Source organism: Schistocerca cancellata, chromosome 5 (genome assembly GCF_023864275.1).
Source record: "Schistocerca cancellata isolate TAMUIC-IGC-003103 chromosome 5, iqSchCanc2.1, whole genome shotgun sequence".
Taxonomy (NCBI): Eukaryota; Metazoa; Arthropoda; class Insecta; order Orthoptera; family Acrididae; genus Schistocerca; species Schistocerca cancellata.
Window position 1 is genome coordinate 363,974,238 of NC_064630.1, and position 19,812 is coordinate 363,994,049.

At 40.5% G+C, this 19,812-nt stretch overlaps 1 protein-coding gene across 1 annotated transcript in view; it reads right to left on the bottom strand.

The window, feature by feature from the left end:
• The window catches only part of LOC126188535 (facilitated trehalose transporter Tret1-2 homolog), a 140,552-nt gene extending 121,519 nt beyond the window's left edge, over nt 1–19,033 (bottom strand). Inside the window, exons 1-2 of the mRNA XM_049930136.1 lie at nt 18,976–19,033; nt 18,429–18,745 (exon numbers count right to left, since the gene is read on the bottom strand). Coding sequence (XP_049786093.1) covers nt 18,429–18,745; nt 18,976–19,033 — 375 coding nt within the window. The remainder of the gene's footprint in view (nt 1–18,428; nt 18,746–18,975) is intronic.
• Nucleotides 19,034–19,812: the final 779 nt, after the last annotated feature.

Sequence of the window (19,812 nt, forward strand, 5' to 3'; positions counted from 1 at the left end):
ACTTCATAAGAGACAATGATATTTTACTGCTCCTGTTTTGACCTGTTACGGAGCCTGAATGTAAGATCGTGTCATTAAGTGCATAGGTTACGCACCCTCACGAATGCCACTCCAATCCTTAAGAAACAAATGAAGCTTATGCCTTAGAATTTGTACAACCATCTCATTACGAGGTCTTATAGTCAGACCTGACTGAACATGACCCCGGAGGTACTCATTGTTCCGTCTGTAATCACTGATTTTTCAGAAGGAAAGAAATATTTTTTCTCTGTCTTCATCTCTGTGTTGATTGTGCCATTGCAACTTGCAGCAGGGGGCGTCAGCATGAAGGCTTTCAGCTGGAACTCACAGCATTCCTCGTAGTACGAGTTCACTGCTGCCCATAGTTCCGCTGCTTTTGTGTAATACTTCTCTTCCAAAATGACCAAAACTGAACTTGACTGGTCGTTTCATACGTCCCTCGAAACCGCATTCACATGACATGATTGGAAGAGTGCGACTCAGCGGTCTTCACCAGACTGGGGCTTTGATTTGCTGTTTTGCTATTGTGTTTTTCACTTAGACGACGGGACTCATACATTTGTGTTCCTTAGTCAATCCCGTACAAACCTTTTCATCTCTCTCTGCTGCCCACGACATCCACTTGGCCCTCTTTACTGTAATCCTGTCTACACCATCTACAACTCTCCACAGTTCCCTTTATTACAGAATTAACTATTGCTTGATCCTTCAAGACATGTCCTACCAGCCTGTCTCTATTTTTTGTCAATTTGCGCTATTAATGTATTTTCTCCCCGATTTGATTCAGTACTTTTTCATTTGTTATTCAGTGAACCTTTCTAACAGTAAGTATTGTTCTGTAGTACCACATTTTTGAAAGATCTATTTCTTTTTTTTCCCCCTCCATCGGTTTCTTTTAAAGATTACGTTCTGAACTAATACTTTCAGAAAAGATTTCGTAACCTTCAAAACTGTGTTAGATGTTAAAATAGTTACCTTTTCAAGAAAAACTTTTTGGATAATGCCAGCCTAAACGTTATATCGTCTTCTCTTTGCCTCCCTCAGCTTTTGCTGTCCAGATAATAGTACTCAGCTACTTTTGGTGTCTCGTTTTCTAATCTAATGTCCACAGAGTTATCCACAACGAGTGCACTCCATTACCCTGTTTTGGCCTCTGTCACATCTCATCTTAAAACTTATTTTCAAGACACTACCCAATCCGTTGGTGCTAATCTTGCTACTCCCTACAGCCTCCAGAATCTGATTTTCATAATCTGATTTTTTAATTTTTGCTCAGTAATGCTACTCCCAGAACGTAATTAACTGGTCTCTACGGCTCAGCAGGCATCATAACTGCGTCTTTCTTCCAGTAATTATTCTAGTAAGAACTTCGTTTGTACTTCTGTCATTTCACGATCATTACAGTAACTCTTCATTTCGTAGTTTATTTGAACATTTAGAATTTTAATGATCACTGTACCATAATATACCAGACTCTTTTTGTATAGTGTTGCAGTCGCTGCTTGAGAAAATATTTGTAGTTGTCATATGGTGCTGATACGTTTTAGAACATATTTTGCAGCGGTATCAGTATTTGTATGTACTTACTCGTATTCAAAGCTCTGTAACTAAATGTGCCCAAGCACAAAAAAACGAATAAAACTACAACGACAAGAAGAACAAAAATTTGCCTCGAACGCTATGGCTTGTATCACTGATACACTGTCATATACAGAGTGTCCCAGGACGAATACTCACTTTTCAGTGATATGACAGGGACTGTCATTCGAAGCAAAAAACTATACAAAGATTGCGATCGAAAATGGACGCGTAAAGAACTAGGACCACTCCTTCATCTTATGTACTTTGAAACAAATCTCTTCTACGGCAAGCTATTTGCTTTCCGCATTTTGACAGGTGGTAGTATGGACAAAAAGAAGGAAAAAATGGTTAGTAAACGAAGGATATGAAATGAGTGAATGTCAGCGATATATCGGTCTAAAAGGCAGTGAAGAAAGCTGCCAGAAGTCGACTGAAGATGAAGCTGTGCATTTCATTAGTTTGTAGGAGGAAAGGCCAGAGTTATGGAGTGCACAGTTACAGGACTACAGGAACTGAAAGATGGAACAAAGTTTATTGGCTGAAATGGTGTCATATTTCAGCACCTGGACAGAAAAATTCACCAAAATATTCACAATTCAAGACATCAGACGAAGAATTTTTATAGCACACATTAATTAACACAGAGAAACAAGTGAAGTTATACTTCAAAATAATCGTATTGAAACGCGGAAAACTTCCATTTAACTTCAAGTATTATAAATGTATCTATAAATTTATGTGACGTGTTATTTGTTGATTAAGTTATTACATTAGGTGTTGAAGAACAGACCTTCAGGAATTTACGAGCTGTTCCGTAAGTCAATACAAGTAAAAATGTTAAAATAAATGTACGTCCGTAAATGCTTCATTTATCAGATAGATGGCGTAATTGGCTTTTGAACGTCTGTGGGTATCGAGATGAAATTGATGTAATGTTACTGCATCGCAGTTATTACTTTACTGAATGTTAAGGAGAATAAACGTAGCTGACGCTAGAAATTTTATTGACACAAGCAGTTTGTCTGTAACACTAATTGAATTATGCATAGTACTATGTGGACTGGCAGTTTTGCGTGTAATTATAAAGAGTATTTCATCCATCTCTATCGCTGTCATACTCGTAAAATTTTGATATTGTCTCGGATTTTCTATTACGAGTTCTACAATGGATTTGTTTCACGATCCAATATCATCCCGGTATCTCACCCGCTCTCTTATCCAACACAAACACCGTCGTTTCTATTTTTCTTTACCACTGAAGTTATTGAAAGTGCCCCTTCAGCACGACGTTCTTCCATCACCACATCTACCTTCACGCACAGAAATACGACAGTAAAACCTCGCGGGACGTGATCTCTTAGTTCTGACAGACACTTTCCTGCAGCCGTGTGCAAACGATTTCGACAACTGCTCTCGCAAAACACTTACAGAAATTACTGATAAATATCTCTCAGACACTATCTATCAGCAAAAATTGTGTGTGTGAAATCCCATGGTACTTAACTGCTAAGGACATCAGTCCCTAAGCTTAAACACTACTAAACTTAAATTATCCTAAGGACAAACACAAACACCCATGCCCGAGGGAGGATTCGAACCTCCTCCGTGACTGCAGCGCCCTAGACCGCTCGGCTAATCCCAGACGGAAGCAAAAATTATCTCCTAGTGTAAACAAGTCGGCGAGTATTTTGTGGGAGTATGAAACTCTTTGGGAGCGAGAAACTCTGACGTGTATCTCAGCCCTCAGAGCCCATGACGATACTGTCAATATAAACATTCATTACAGGGAGTGTAACAGTAGTTGGGGCGTCGCTCCAGACAACCGCGCTTGCAGGTCATGCGCAGCAGGCGCCCACCGGGGTGTGCTGTCGTTAGCGTGTGGCCAGCGTTGCGGCGGTGGTTGACATCAGAGGCGGGGCATGACCGCTGAGGAGGCAGGGCGTTCCCCAACGGCACGTCAGCTGCACTGCTTAGCGGCGACATCGTATAGCTTCACGGTGCTCACTGGGACGCACTAGGTCGCTCTAGCCGCCAGCACCGGTGTCTGCCCAGGGGAACAGAAGCTGGCTGTAGGAAGGCAGGTCGCCCAGTGTGGTAGCACAAAGCCAGCAGGAGGCCCACTCGACAAAAGGCACTAAAGGCACTACGGGGGGGGGGGGGATGGGGGGGAACACTGCAAGTGCCATAATAGCCGATTACCCAGAAATTTCTCTCAGTGTAATAGCGGTCAAAATAAGCGAATATATCTCACCTTATTCGTAGATACTCCACGGTTTCTGAGAAAATGTAGTTGCCTTTCAGCGAGTAAATGTGCCGAGCGACGTGATAACACAAGGCTAGCGCTGAGGCGTGATACTTTTATGCCCCGTGTTCAACACTCGTTTATTCATTTGACTTTTTTTCATTTATCTACCTATGTCATAGACCATTACTACACGAATGTTTTCCATTGTATATTAAAATAACGTTGTCCTTATTCATCTGCTAATTATACATCAGGTGAATGAATTGAAAAATAAATAAATAAATGAGAAAATTATTTGACATTGCTTACGGTGAAATTCCTGTAGTGTATTTTGATTTGCAATCAATTGCAAGTGCCAGTTATTGGTAAAGTGCTCCACTATGCGTGGTTTGCCGCGAAATTATTGCCAACGCGTGAAATATTCGACAATGGTAACGAAGTTTCCTCCCCGAGTGAGATTCATACAAATAAACGTCGCCGTGGGAAACCTGCCTTCGGGCAATGCTCGTTGTATTCGGAATTTGTATGTTTCGAATGTTTATATGATCGGTATCATCCAAGGAAATGCACACCTTGAATAATAAACATAAGAATAAAAGCTAGGCGCTTCAGTCTGGAACCGCGTGATCGCTACGGTACCAGGTTCGAATCCTGCCTCGGGCATGTATATGTGTGTTGTTCTTAGATTAGTTAGGTTTAAGTCGTTCTAAGTTCTAGGGAACAGATGACCTCAGATGTTAAGTCCCATAGTGCTCAGAGCCATTTGAACCATTTTGAATAAAACCTAAGAATTAATAAGACAATTCATATTAAAATGAAATATAAGAATATGAGAATTTAAGAACATTGTAACCCCTGAAAGTAACATACACACACATGTTATAAAACAAATGTACGACATTTATTTTGAAATCCTTTTATAAACATTACAATAAAGTATAACGTCCTTGCATTCTCTATGTTCATAAGAAACAGTCGTATGGTAACCTTCCACGGACATAGGTAGATATATGATAAGAAAAGAAAAAAAATGAGTTTCCGAACACCAGGTGTAAAAATGAAAACTGCAACACTAGCCACCATTTCGTCTCTAACTACCATGCGGTAAAAGACACATAAAGTCCCTTGAAAACATTGACCGACGCTTTCGCAGAAGTGGTCGAGTACCTGCAGATAAACCAAGATGTGTTCGCTTATTTCGACTCGATTTCCACTGATCAAAATTTCTGGCCAATCAGGTTGCGGAACAGAGGTGTTCTCGTAAGTACGCCGCATCAGAGTCAGCACAAGAAGCTTGCAGACTGTCAGATGTCAGTAGGCTGTCACAGTCTCCTCCTCCTTGCTGGACGTTGGTAGGCTGTGCTCTTTGAGAGCATCTGAGATTGAGTTTCTGGTTTGGGGAAATATTTATGAGAGTGAGCTGGTCAGTATCCCTCCACAGCAGCACCCCAACCATGGAAAAGGCAGCAAGTCGTCACAGTCAGACAACGTCTGACTGTTGATGACTTCACTCGTTCTGCTGCTGTTTAGTCAATTCCTGAATAAACGTAGCTCTAAAGTTGCCCAACTGCACTCTTCAGAGGTACTGGTTAGCTCCTTCCACTTTGTCTGCTTCTTGAATGTGTTCTTGGAGTCTGAATAAGTCTTCTTACATCAAAGTGCGTGGTCATCACAATAACAGATCTCTGTCCATTTGAGGTCGTTTTGCTGCACTGTAAGCAAATGGTTCAATGCCTTGGAACAGGTGGTCGCTCATCACTCTTCCATTCTTGCATTACCAGGGAAGGTATCCTAACTTTTACCCTGCTATGCCAAATACATTGTTTTGCTGTATGATAATATTTCTAAGCGTCATTATCAGCGATTGTAATCATAATGATTAGTGACAGCCTCCACGATGTGAAAATTCAGTTTTAATCAAGTTCACTGCTGGTGATGAAAGTTCCAACACAATGAAGGTTGCGTGCAGCTAATGTTAAACTGATGTATACTATATGTTTGGATACAAGAATGATTAGCATTTAAGCGCAACAGAACACAATGGGACGAATGCTATTCTACTTTGTAAGGAAAGATTACACAACAGGTATCCGGTTCTTGGATCGCATTTTCATGTTGCCTGTTTGTGAAAAAATCGTGTTATGCGAAATGCCTACTTGCAAGTGTCGGAAAGTGACGACAGGATTCTGATCTATCGAGACTGCCGTTTATGGTACTGTGATGGCGTTGTTGGTGTTGATCTGGAGTTCACAGCTGTCATGCTAATAAGGAATCGATGAGTTCAGTTGGGCCATACTCAATGTCAAGAAGGATTTTATTTGCCCTGCGCGACTCGTGCATGAGAGGACAGATACATTGTTCGCTCGAGCCTGCAGGATCGTAGAGCCACGTCGCGTACCTTGAATCAGGAACTGGGTTTGTCTGCAGCAAGAAACATACACACGGACAGACTGGATGCCCCCTTGTCATTATGGCGACCAATGTTGCGGCTTCCCTCAACATAGCAGCAGACAATGGTGCTTTTAACACCACGAGACATAGCAATGGTACCACGTCATGTTTCCGGATGAGTCTCAGTTCTGCGTATGGCATCTGGAAAGATACGGGGTGATCAAAGAGTCAGTATAAATTTGAAAAATTAATAAACCACGGAATAATGTAGATAGAGAGGTAAAAATTGACACTCGTGCTAGGAATGACATGTGGTTTTATTAGAACCAAAAAAATACAAAGTTCACAAAATGTCCGACAGATGGCAGTGGACAGCAAAACGTCAGTGACTGTGCATGACAATCGTGTATAAAAGGAGCTGTAATGACAGAGAGAATCAGATGCGCCAGCAGTCGCAGCATGTTGACGTTACCGGAAAAGGCGCTTTTAGTGAAGCTGTATTATCAGAATGGGTAATGTGCTAGATCAGAGTTACGATCCTATCGCTGTAGGAAGGGGATTCGAACGGATAAAGGTCCGTTGACAAATGCAGCTGTGGCGAGAATGATTTCGAAGTTCGAAGCCACGGGTTGTTTAGACGATAGACCCCGTATTGGCCGATTGAGCACAAGGCGTAATGCTGCTGAGACAGTTCAGGAAGAAATGGAGACTGTAGCGGGTTCGTCTATGCACGGGGAAGTCAGCCCTCGTGCAGTCGCACGTCGCACCGGCATTCCCTACACTACTGTTTGGTTGGCACTGAGGCGCACCCTCCGATGCTATCCGTACAAAATCCATCGGCATCATGAACTGTAACCTGGCGATTTAGTGAAACGGAGGACATTTGCGGTGTGGGCGCTTCAAAAGACGGCGGAATAAGTGTTGTGGACCGACGAAGCTGATTTCACGCTCCGAGGGTCTGTCAACGCCGACAACTACAGAACTCCGGCTACCGAAAATCCTAGAACTGTCGTGGAAAGTCCATTGTACGACGAGAAAGTCACGGTATGGGTTGGATTTAGCATATCTACCGTTTTCGGGCCTTTTTTCTTCGAGGAAATGCGTGATTCTGGTTTTGTAACTGCTACTGTGACGGGTGAGAGGTTCGCCCATATGTTACAGAATCCCATCATCCCCAACCTGGCTGATAAGTACCTGCTGGAACGTACGATGTTTATGCAGGATGGCGCTCCACCCCATATTGCTAGACGCGTGAAAGATCTCTTGCGCGCGTCATTTGGTGATGATCATGTGCTCAGCCGCCACTTTCGTCATTCTTGGCCTCTCAGGTCCCCAGACCTTTATTGGCTTTGGCGTTACCTGAAGTCGCAAGTGTATCGTGATCGACCGACATCTCTAGGGATGCTGAAAGACAACATCCGACGCAAATGCCTCACCATTACTCTGGACATGCTTTACAATGCTGTTCACAACATTATTCCTCGACTACAGCTATTGCTGAGGAATGTTGGTGGACATATTGAGCATTTCATGTAAAGAACATCATCTGTGCTTTGTCTTACTTTGTTATGCTAATTATTGCTATTCTGAACAGATGAAGCGCCATCTGTCGCACGTTTTTTGAAGTGTTGTATTTTTTTGGTTCTAATGAAACCCCATGTCATTCCAAGCATGTCTGCCAATTTGTACCTCTCTATCTACATTATTCTGTGAGTTATTCAGTTTTCAAATTTATACAGACTTTTTGATCACCCTGTATATCGAGGTTCACGGGATCCTTGGAGAATGAACATTCCCATATTCCACTCATCAGTGTCATAGTGTTGCAGCACCTAGAGCTATAGTACACAACACGAGCTAATGGGTAAAGTTTTCTTTTTTTTCATATCAAGTGCTGCAGCGACGAATGTATTAAGAGAGGGTTCCATTTTCCGCCTTGATTATATTAAGATCACATTTACTTATTTCACACCATCACGTGATTTCGGCACATCGTAATTTGTATACTAGGCGTTTCGTTTGTGACGTGGCTGGTGAGTGTACCCTGTGTTGAGCCTAACATTCGGGAGGACAACGGAAGGTCGTCTTGACTTACCTCGAACAGAGGGTGTTCGACTATCACTTTGGTGAACACGTTCTCAAAATCTCTCAGCCACGGAAAACATCCCGTCATGGGTTGGCGAGGGTTGGCAACCCATTACTTGCCATCAGACTTGACAATGAGTCCAACCAACATAGAATGACATACCTGTATGTTTCATCCAAGGACTTGACGTTCATCAGCATTAAAACCGCTGTTACTGTCAGGGCTGGCATTTCTGTGTACTAAATTTGGCATAGTGCATATCTCCATATCACTTAGAACTAAATCATGTCTTGTTTCTTCTGTACTGTGTACAGACAATAAGTAAAATTTCGTTAACTGCTATCGTTCTTAGTCTTACACTTTTAATGACCAACATTATGTAATTTATATAGCTTACTGGGCACTACAGGAATGTTTAGAAATAATTATACGTAGCAGTGTAAGGCGTTTTAGAGCAGACTAAACATATTACATATCATTTTCTCATGTTTTCATGCATTTAAAAATCGTTCCTTTTCCTATGCGTATGCATACAATGATTAATATATCGCGTGGGAGTTAGAGGCATTGGATGAAGGGGTTTCGGATTAAGCTCCTGAGCTGGTCTTTGGGAGCTTTTTCTCCTCGTCGGCCGTCTAGATTCGATCTGAGCGATTAACAGTTTGGTTTAAGGTGGGAGGTATTTGTTATCCATGCTAGCTAGCGATTTGAGGCTCACGGTTATATCCACACTACTGAAGGCACGATCTTTGTGAGACCCTAGACATCGTCGAAAGTACCGCTGTCGTCTCGCCACGTGGGCGACACCTGTGGCAGCGGTCTGCGCATAATGAGCCTGCTCTGCAGCGTACAGCCAGAACTGTGTTTACCTGAATACCTATAATTTAACTTGATCCAAAATAAATTGCAAGCGCCAGTTTTCGATGAAGTGATCTGTTATGCGTGGTTTGCCGCAAAATTACTGGGTACGAGTGAAATCTTAAGCAGTGTTAGTGGCGTTTTTCTCCCGAGTGAGATTCATACAAAGAAATGTCACCGTGGCAAACCTACCTTCACGCAATGCTTTGTGGTTTCCGGAGTTTGTATGTTTCGAATGTTTCTACGATCAGTATCATCCACAGGAATGCACCAAATCTTCCTGAAGAATAAACATGAGAAAAATATAAGAAAATATATAAGAATTTTTGTGTCTGCCTGGAGTTGCAAATATAAGTTGGAATTGGCAGCAGAACGTGATCGGGGTGTGACGCAAGATCTGATGGCTGAGAAAAGATTAGTCTCAAAGTAAGGCGCCAGCGATGAGAAAGATAACTTATCTTTATTCTCCACACTGAAGCAGGTACCGTCCATTGCTCTCATAGCAAGTAGCTACGTAATTAAATTCACAATACAAGTTCTATACACGTCGTCAGCCGGAGATATCGCCATGAACCTCCGGTGGCCGCGACGTGAACTATTAACTATCCAGTCAAGAACCTAGGGAACTTAGTTAGACAGTAATTATGAATGCATTGTTATAGTGGACAGACGACACAGTGTTATTGTGTGTACATTCTTGCTTGTTAGTTACACGATTACGTAACAACTATACGGCTTACATACTTAGAACATATACTGCTAACGAAACTTTAATGCAACATTTTTGTTGAAAAGACATTCTTTGTTTACAGTACTTTCTGTGACATTACAGATGACTTAGTATTTGGTTTATTTGACACTATTAATGAGTGAGACGATTAATATTATTGTTTTTGCGCTGTATCTGTTTTTTATCTGCACACTTTTTCTATATTATTCTGGGAAGTAAAACGTGTTTTAGTAGTAACTTTTGTGGTATAGCTACAATGAGACAGCCTTTTTCGAAACACAAGAATTCGTCACAGCACAGTACTTTCTTGGTCATGGTAATGTATGTAATAACTACGATATCTATACACTTAGTTTTTAACTTTTGTTTGTGACAAGGTAAGTACATTGACATTTGCAGAACTTTGTTTATGGACGACGACAAGTACGATAGTTGGCACGTTTTTACCGTTAAATAATGACAGAAATTATCTTACAGCAAGACGCGCAGTTTAGCGCTACAGGGCGCGCATTTGAGTGATTAAATTTTGTACTTAAAACATTTTTTTCAAAGATTTTTGAATTACAAAGATGCAAAGACGGTTTTTGGGGATATATTTCATTCCATTGCTGTAATATGTAACAACTGAGGGTATAATTACATTCATCCTCAGGGGGTACACATTTACTTGGTGTACTAAGCGTGCCCTAGCTAATATGGTATTTGCTTATACAACTTTACACGTCGGTATTTCTCTAAGAATGAATTACACAGCTATCTGATCATTTTACAGAGAAACAAAAATTTTTTTAACTATGTCAATGACACATGTTTACACAATTACACAGTTAGATAACTTCACAATTATGAAATTGTATTGTGTCTGTACTTTGTGAACTGCTCATATTGTTTTGGAACCATTGTGATACTATGAGAGCTTTGATTGATGTATTTGGTAAGGGATCATCATTTTTTAAGTGTGTTTGAGGTAGATGACATTATTGAAACGAGCAGAGAGCATTTTTTAAAGGTTTTGAGATTATTGAAGAAAGCTAGGATGTTTTTGAGATTTGACTGAGGTGTTATGATATTATTACGACGACAATTTGTATTATGCTGCTGAGGTATGTTTATGATCAATAAGATAATGCTATATGAGAATTTGATTATGATATGTATTTATTATGATGAAATAATGAAGAAGTGTTGACAAATATGTATATGTGTAATAAGGTAAGGAATAATGAGTAGTGGTTAGGGACTCTGGTTTGTGAAAAAGTATGTTGGAAACCAAGAATTGAACTTTATGATTTACGAAACGTAAGTGCATGCATGAATGCGAGTACCACTATGCTGACAGAAATTTTAGACACTGGTATTCAGGAGATTTCGTTTCTACACACTTCTAACGTAAATATTCAACCTGTGAAATTTTTTGTATGAGACTGTCACTGTAGCGGAAACTGCCATCATACATATTCCGGTATGGTGAGGGCACCCAGCTGCGCGACAGTCGCCTGGAAAAAAAGCCAGTGGTGTGGGCCTTTCAGAAGCACAGGTGCAGAAAAAAGAGGTCATTAACATCGCTATTGACATTTCTTTGTAGAAAGCATCGCCAATATGACAGGCTCGTACTTGAAGACATATGATTACAGTTTGGAGCCATAATTTCTGATATTTACTGAAATGCCTAATGAAATGATCAGAAATATTTTATGTCTACACACCTGATAGTGACTGCTGTCTTTCTGGTTGAGAGAATTTTTTGCTGCCTTATGAAATGCCATGTAGCTAGTGAATGAAGTTTCATGCCATGCTGTACATATATATTTGCTCATTTGGTTTAATATCTAGTTTCTACCTGCATTGCAGCATTGGTTAAAATAAAATTTAATAGATGCACTAGTGGAGTTTTTTTGCTGTCTACAGATGCATTTAATAATAATTTTATGATCTACTTTCTTAAAAACGGGCACACAAATAGACATTTCCCCTTAACAGGAATTGCGTACATAAATTTTTCAACATTGTAGCTTGTTTGGTAGAGGAAGTTATTTTGATGCATCACTCTAGTGTTAAGATGTGACACATGTATTAGACATTTCCTGTCTTTACTGTAACATTTTTTCTGCTTGAGCTTTCTCATGTTTAGGTATAAGTTATTGCTTTTGCTGCTGCTGTTTGTCAGGCATTGTCCGAGTGAATTTTACGTTGTATTAAGCCAGTTTCACTACTGATTTATTTTTATTGTTGCTACACATTGCCTTATGTTAGTTGTAATGTTGCATTCGCTTTGCTAAATTAGATATACTGCTGCTTGCTTTGCCAATTTGCATTTTTTGTCATTGCTGTTTGCATTAATTGTTTTGTGCTGCTGCATTATCTCCTTCTCTAGTATATGTATCTGAGCTCTGTAGACTTAAGTTAGCTTAAGAGGGAGGAAACTATATAAGAAACTAACCATGAAGAATAGGGAAAGAATACACTGAGAAGTTATAAGAAAATGGGTTGACCGAAAAATTAGTGTACAATGAAGAATAATTATTTTGAAAGAGGATATGAACAAAAAAGTAGGGTTTAGGGACAACAGGTTTAGGTAGGATTATCTTCGAAAGAAATGATGACGTAAGATAATTGACAATAAATAATGAGGTAAGAAATATGTGAACATATAAATACAGAAAGCATGCTTAGACAGGTTTTTTTTTTAACAAATCTTGAAATAAGACGAAACATCTGTGGAATGAAGTTTTGGGTTGGACTGCAGTACCAAATGTTACACTGAAAACAAACCCTGTCCTGTCCTTTTGTATTATTCTGCTATGTATTTGGGTACCCTTGTGAATTTGTGTTCTTCCTGTCTTTATGTGTTTATCTGATAAGAGTTTTGTTGTAGAATTTTCTAATACTAAGCTACATTGACTATGATGAGGAATACTGTTATCCTCAAATATAATTTTCATTAATAATGTTATTTACTTTGCAAAGATGTTTAGACATTATTTATTCTGTTCTGTTTTAATACTCATGTGTGAAGTTAATGTTTATTTATTTATTTACGTTATAATTCCTGTAACACTGATGTATATGCTTATTTCTATACTTTTGTAAAGCCAGTATTACTACAAATGTTACATGTATTATTATGTTCTTTAATGATGTATTTTGTACCTTTGTAATTGTATTCTCATGTCATAAATTTGTAGTTGTATAGACAGCAGTTCTTCAAATTAAGTTTCATTTTACTGCACATGTTTCTGTTGGTATATGCACAATGTGTGAGTAGTTAAAAAAAATAAAAAATAAAAAAAAGGACTGTTAGTGCTCGTACATTTGTTGATAACTCAGCAAGGGACTGATTAACAGCACTGCTGGTTCTAAGGACATTCCAAAAAGCTTGAGTGCACAAATGGTGGTTCATGGACTTGCTATATTATCAGCAAGACTCTTCGATGATGATTGTGCACGCGCACAGGCGCAGCGGATGGCTGCTGGCTTTCTCTACAAGGACTACAGTGGGTCTGCACCTTTGGTGGCCCACCAGTATCACTATCTCAACAAGAAATACTGTGGGTCTGCTCTGTGATGACCTACCTACCAATACTTACAAAACTTCGACTGACTGTTCTGTGGGTTTGCTCTGTTGTGGCCCCTTACGTGTCTGCATATCAAAAGTCAGCACTCTCTTTCTATTGGAAAAACAACACTACTTCTTCAAGATTACATGGAAATCCACTACTTCTGTGGCATTTTCTTTTACTGCTCATACATCGTACTACCGTGATGAATGATCAGGACTGTTTTTATGGAATGTGGGGACAATTTTTGCTTTTGACCAAAAGTGTATCAATAATTGTGTGCATTTGATGTATTTATTGGCGTTGATATAAAAAAATTAGCAAATCAGCATTGTCCACTCCCCAAAACAATTTGTAAATTTTTTGTGGGGAGCGTGGGTGTTGTGTAAGTAGGCTGTTCAGGTTTTTATGCTGGTAACGCCACGTACTGCTCTGTATGAAAATCGCCGAGTGCGCTGTGTGCAGTCTGTGGCTGGTTGGACTCATTGTTGGAATATTCGCTTGTGTAGTGTTTGGCAGTTTGATGTGAACAGTGCGTAGCTTTGTGCAGTTGGAGGTGAGCCGACAGCAGTGGTGGATGTGAAGAGAGAGATGCCCGAGTTTTGAGAAGTAACTATAAGCGGACGATCTGGACGTGTGTCCGCCAGAAAAAGGAAATTGGTAAATATGGATGTCTTGATTACTTTTGAACATTATTAAGGTAAGTACATTGTTGGTTCTCTATCAAAATCTTTCATTTGCTAACTATGGCTATTAGTGGTTAGCGCCTTCAGTAGTTAGAATCTTACATTCAGTTGGCGCTATTGGCGCTCACTGTATTGCAGTAGTTCGAGTAAGTGATTCATGAAAGGTATAGGTTATTGTTAGTCAGGGCCACTCATTTATAAGAATCATTGAAAGTCATATTTGGTTCAGCTAAAAATATTGTGTGTCAGTTTGGAGATGATTAGAATAAGTAAAAAGAGAAATGTCTGAGTACGTTCAGTTTTGCTCAGCTGTTTGAAAATCAAATAAGGAGAAGTTTCCCAGCACTGTCATTCATAATTTTTCTAAGGGGACGTTTCAACGTGAACGACAATCTTTCTTCAATAGTAAGGTAGCCACAGAATCTTTGACCTTATCTGAATTCTGAAGAGTTCCGAGTAATGTCACTACCCCATCGTAAGTCAATAATTTATGAGTTCCGCAAACAGTGGCCTCCCGTCTTCTCGACTGTATTAGAATACTGTGCAGAGAGTGGTAAAGAACATGGATATAAGTTTCAATGTGCGCCTCAACTGGGTAGAAAATACTATCGCCACAAGCGGGTGCCCACGCATAAAATAAAAACATTCGCAAACTCTTTCTCTAGGGCTGTAGTCCATCTTTGGGGCAAGCTACCCTGTATCCAGCGCATACTGTCTCTTCTAATAAGAAGAAACAATTCCTGCCATTACGCTGCTAAAGTTTCCCCCAAAAATTAACGTGTGTGGTCAGTTTCCCCTCTGTCAAACAGTAAACCAAACGCTCCCATCATCTCGCAATTACGTTGCTTGCTATTTTTATTTCCTTGTCAGCCATGTCACTTCCTTTTACCCTATCTTCGTAATGTGTTTTATGACGTTCCTCTCTCTCCCTCTCTTTTTTCTCAAGCTTTTCTCTCATGCAAACTACTGCTTGCCATCATAGTTTAAACTAACTCTCTGTAAATTTTCTCTATTGCCGTGCTCGTAAACCATGTAAACTCTCCTTATTTTGTCTGTCTTTCTGCTCTATAGAAATTACTAAATGTTTTATAATCTTGTAAACTAAATGTAATTGATGCTTATCTAATGAACCTGATGTAAAATATGCAGAATACCTGGCCTGGTGCAAGAGACTCCTGGTGAACCTAATATTGCCAGGCTGCATAAACAAATAAAAATCTGGGGACGAGTTGTTGAAGGTTCATAGCCGGCTAATGAACATGTGTAAAATGTAAGATACAGAACAACGATTTTTTTTTCTGTTTCATCTTTTCACCGTAATAATACTCCTTCTCAACAAAGCAAAATCCACTACGTACCACTACACAACACTGCCATGTTTGCTAAATTATTTTATGACTCAGGAACCCGAATTTGGAACAATCTTCTTCATAATATTAGAGAAATTAAAATCCTGTCAAACCTCAAAACAGAGCTAATGGGCCACCTAATATCACAGTAGCTATTTCTTCTTGCAGCCCACTCTCGACAAACATCCGTCCCTCACCACTTTGCTCGCCACTTGTCTACAGAGTTCCCGACTGAAATTCTCGTCTTTCTTCTCAGGCATTGTTACTTTCATTTCAGTCCTTTCCTCTTTCATTACCCCTTCCACTTTTCTAATACCAAACAAAGCTTCAAACGTGCTAAACTAATCTATGTCATTCTTAACATCATCATTACTTTATTACTATTATTATTGTTACATTTATTGTTACTATGGCAAATTATTTGTTTTTAATAATAATGAAGATTATTAGTATTTAGTTGATTGTTTAATAACTAATTCATGTCATTCTTAATTCATCTATTATGTTATCATTGTTATTAGTGCTACTATTATTCTCACCAGTTATTATATTTGTATTAATGCCATTAATTAATAATTTGATTATAATGTAATATTTCTTGTATATGTTGTATATGGTCGATTTAAGAAAGGATCTTAACGCTTCAATCAGGTCAGGCTAGACAAGCAATAAATAAATAAATAAATAATACTGCAGTACGCTCTAAAAGACTTCGCCTATCAACATCGTCATACGATTGTCTTCCACTCTCTGCAGGAAATCGTCATGTTTGCATGATTGTAACAGAACGTCGTAGAACTGCCCTCATTTTTCTTGTGACCTTACAACTACTATTAGGAAACAGTTCGAACAACATGACGTGTTCACTCGAAATTTTTCACATAACTCCAGCGATTGAGCTGCTGCATGTCTCATCCAGTCCGCAGTTATACCATATAAGTCGCTTTCCGATGCCTGTGCCTTGTGCTGGACCTTCAGTCGCTTTAAGAATTTTCATTCACAAACAATATTAGAGTTCTCTTTCACAGGTACTCCAGGGTCCCGTATGCATGAAATGCCACTGGTTTGATCAACGTTCTTTGCATCAAATATCTGGCCTTTCTCGATGGTCTAAGTGAAGTAAGCAGTTGACTGAATCTATAGCAAACTCTGGGATATCTTCGATTGTTTCTTTCACTTTCACATGGAATAAGACGTCTGTGAAAATCGTAAGTAGATTCTTAATTCGTCTGCAGTAAGTTTGCTTCTAACCATCAACAGTTAGGCTGTACCAGTTGCACAACCTTAATGTATGCAAATGACATGATGTTTCATTCACACATAAGAAGACCGATCTTACTCAGTCACAATGTTCTCGCTCACTTATACCAGGGCTTGCTTCTATAAGGAAAACATGACACAGTCCGTCAAGAGTTAGCCTTAGTTTGGTTTACATTGGAGTGTTTAACAATGTCTATAAAGGACAAATAAACAAATCCGTAGTCTCCTGTGTATTATTTGAAATATTCATTTGTTTGTACGGCATGTAAAATGTAACATCCACTTGAAAGCATCCAGAAAGAATTAAATCTCTGTTTATCTATCATGTACTAGGGACATCAGCTAGTTAAGTAATTGGCAATATTAATGAAATTAAGTGCCATATAACCGTGGGTTCAAACCGTTTCACAAATGCTTCACTCGAAGACCTGATAGCAACTCCAAGTCTTCGAGCGAAGGACTTGTGAAACTTTTTGAATTCACAAAAACGAGGGATATATGGTATTGTATGGCATTACCGTTTATTGGAAAAAAATATTGTTATGAGTTTTTTTCATCTTAGTGCAAAGTTTTAACCGATTCATACAAGTTAGATGTGCAGAAGTGGCGTGCTTTGAAAAGCTCATAGAAAAAAGGTGTTTTATCATGTATTTTGACATAAAATCCAAACAGTGCACATACAAATGATGCCATTAGTTGAGCAGTAATTGCAGCCAATTAAGAGCTTCTGGAAAAGGAATTAATCGATTCTCACAATCTACCTTGGTGCCAGCTCCTGTTCGTCTTCAGATCTTGCTTACTGCACCGTAACACCCCTACAATAAGAGAGATGTTCGAATGCATGGAAACAAGAGTATTTCATTGCGACGCAATTTCTGTATTAATTCGTCAATGTGATGGTGCTAGGGATACAGTAAAGAAGAAATAACCCATCGGAAAGGAGATACTCGGCCTCAAAGGAATATCCTGTCGTTGCCGTAGAAACGTTCCCCGTTTGGGAAAGAGAAGGCATGGAACCAAGAGTATTTCATTGCGACGCAATTTCTGTGTTACTTCGTCTATGTGAGAGTGCGAGGGATACAGTAAAGAAGAAATAACCCATCGGAAAGGAGATACTCGGCCTCAAAAGAATATCCTGTCGTTGCCGTAGAAACGTTCCCCGTTTGGGAAAGAGAAGGCATGGAACCAAGAGTATTTCATTGCGACGCAATTTCTGTGTTACTTCGTCTATGTGAGAGTGCGAGGGATACAGTAAAGAAGAAATAACCCATCGGAAAGGAGATACTCGGCCTCAAAAGAATATCCTGTCGTTGCCGTAGAAACGTTCCCCGTTTGGGAAAGAGAAGGCATGGAACCAAGAGTATTTCATTGCGACGCAATTTCTGTGTTAATTCGTCAATGTGAGGGTGCGAGGGATATAGTAAAGAAGAAATAACCCATCGGTCCAGGCTAAACTGAAAAATTTTAGCTCATGTCCCTAGCTCAAGGAGGAACCAAGCACTAAGACCTCCCCCCATAAACAGTAAACCTGCGCGCGGCATTCTCAGACATTTTTGTTAACGGTGTTGGATTTCGGTGAGGAGTCTACGTCCACCATTATGACGACATCACTAATCAAATCCAATGGATGACATCGGCAGGTTCAGTGTGCGTTTTGTACTCACGGGGATGATGAAGCCGACCGCAATGCTGGAGAGAATGTTGCTGGCGAGTAGCTCCCAGAAGGAGGAGGCGAAGCGCTGCCAGACGGCCGTGACGAGGAAGGGCAGGGCGCAGGCGAGCAGCATCCTTCGGCGCCCCACCACGTCCACCAGCACGCCGGCCAGCAGCGACGGCGGCGCCGCCACCAGCCCGCCGGTCGACGCCAGCCACGAGCCATCGTCCGCCGTGATGACGATGTGCGATGTGTTCTGCTGCAGCCGCGGCACCAGCGGCGAGCTCCAGCCGATGGACACCCCGGCCACTAGGTACGCCAGCGACGCTATACATACACAGACACTACCGTACTCAACAGACGTCACTTCCTATGCTCATAAATTTATACGACTTGAGATGGTCGACTTTGACGATTACTATAGGGAAGCTGACAGAGTGTATAAAGGCAAGTGGTCATGTAGAAAACCTCAGACTGATTTCCAAAGAACGGAGGAAGAGAATGCCCTAACGCACTGGTGCTGCTAATTATGTTCTCCATAATTATTCACCGACAACCTTGAAAAATGCCACCACCGTGTGAATGGCGGCGGTAGAGGCCAAGGGGTCCCACCATAGTCAGCCAGTCGGTGTGGCCGAGTGGTTCTAGGCGCTACAGCCTGGAACTGAGCGACCGCTACGGTCGCAGGTTCGAATCCTGCCTCAGGCATGGATGTATGTGATGTCCTTAGGTAGGTTAGGTTTAAGTTGTTCTAAGGTCTAGGGGCTGATGACCTCAGATGTTAAGTCCCATAGTTCAAAAGTGGTTCAAATAGCTCTAAGCACTATGGGACTTAACGTCTATGGTCATCAGTCCCCTAGAACTTAGAACTACTTAAACCTAACTAACCTAAGTACATCACACACATCCATGCCCGAGGCTGGATTCGAACCTGCGACCGTAGCAGTCATGCGGTACCAGACTGAAGCGCCTAGAACCGCATGGTGAGTCCCATAGTGCTAAGAGCCATTTTAGCCCACCATAGTCACGACAACTATGGTCCCAACTCGTCTGCTAAGAAGCATACTATTGTCCATATCCAACATTTGTGGCTGATATGTTCAAGAGGCAGGGAGCCCAACATTACTGAACAAATCTAAAGATACTTTCACTAGCGTGACCGGCCTTGGACTCCTATACACCGTCTTTCATGTGTACCAACAAATTTTTTAATAGTTTCACACAATCTTATGACTGGGCATTTCTTCGCACCAAACAGTACATGCCAGCAATAGCAGAAAATGCATACGTGGCTACGCAACTGCAGTGTTCCTTCAAGCGCACAAAATCCCTCCAACACAGTGCATCGATATAAAATGAAAATCACACTGCACAGTGTCCTTCTATGTCCTGAT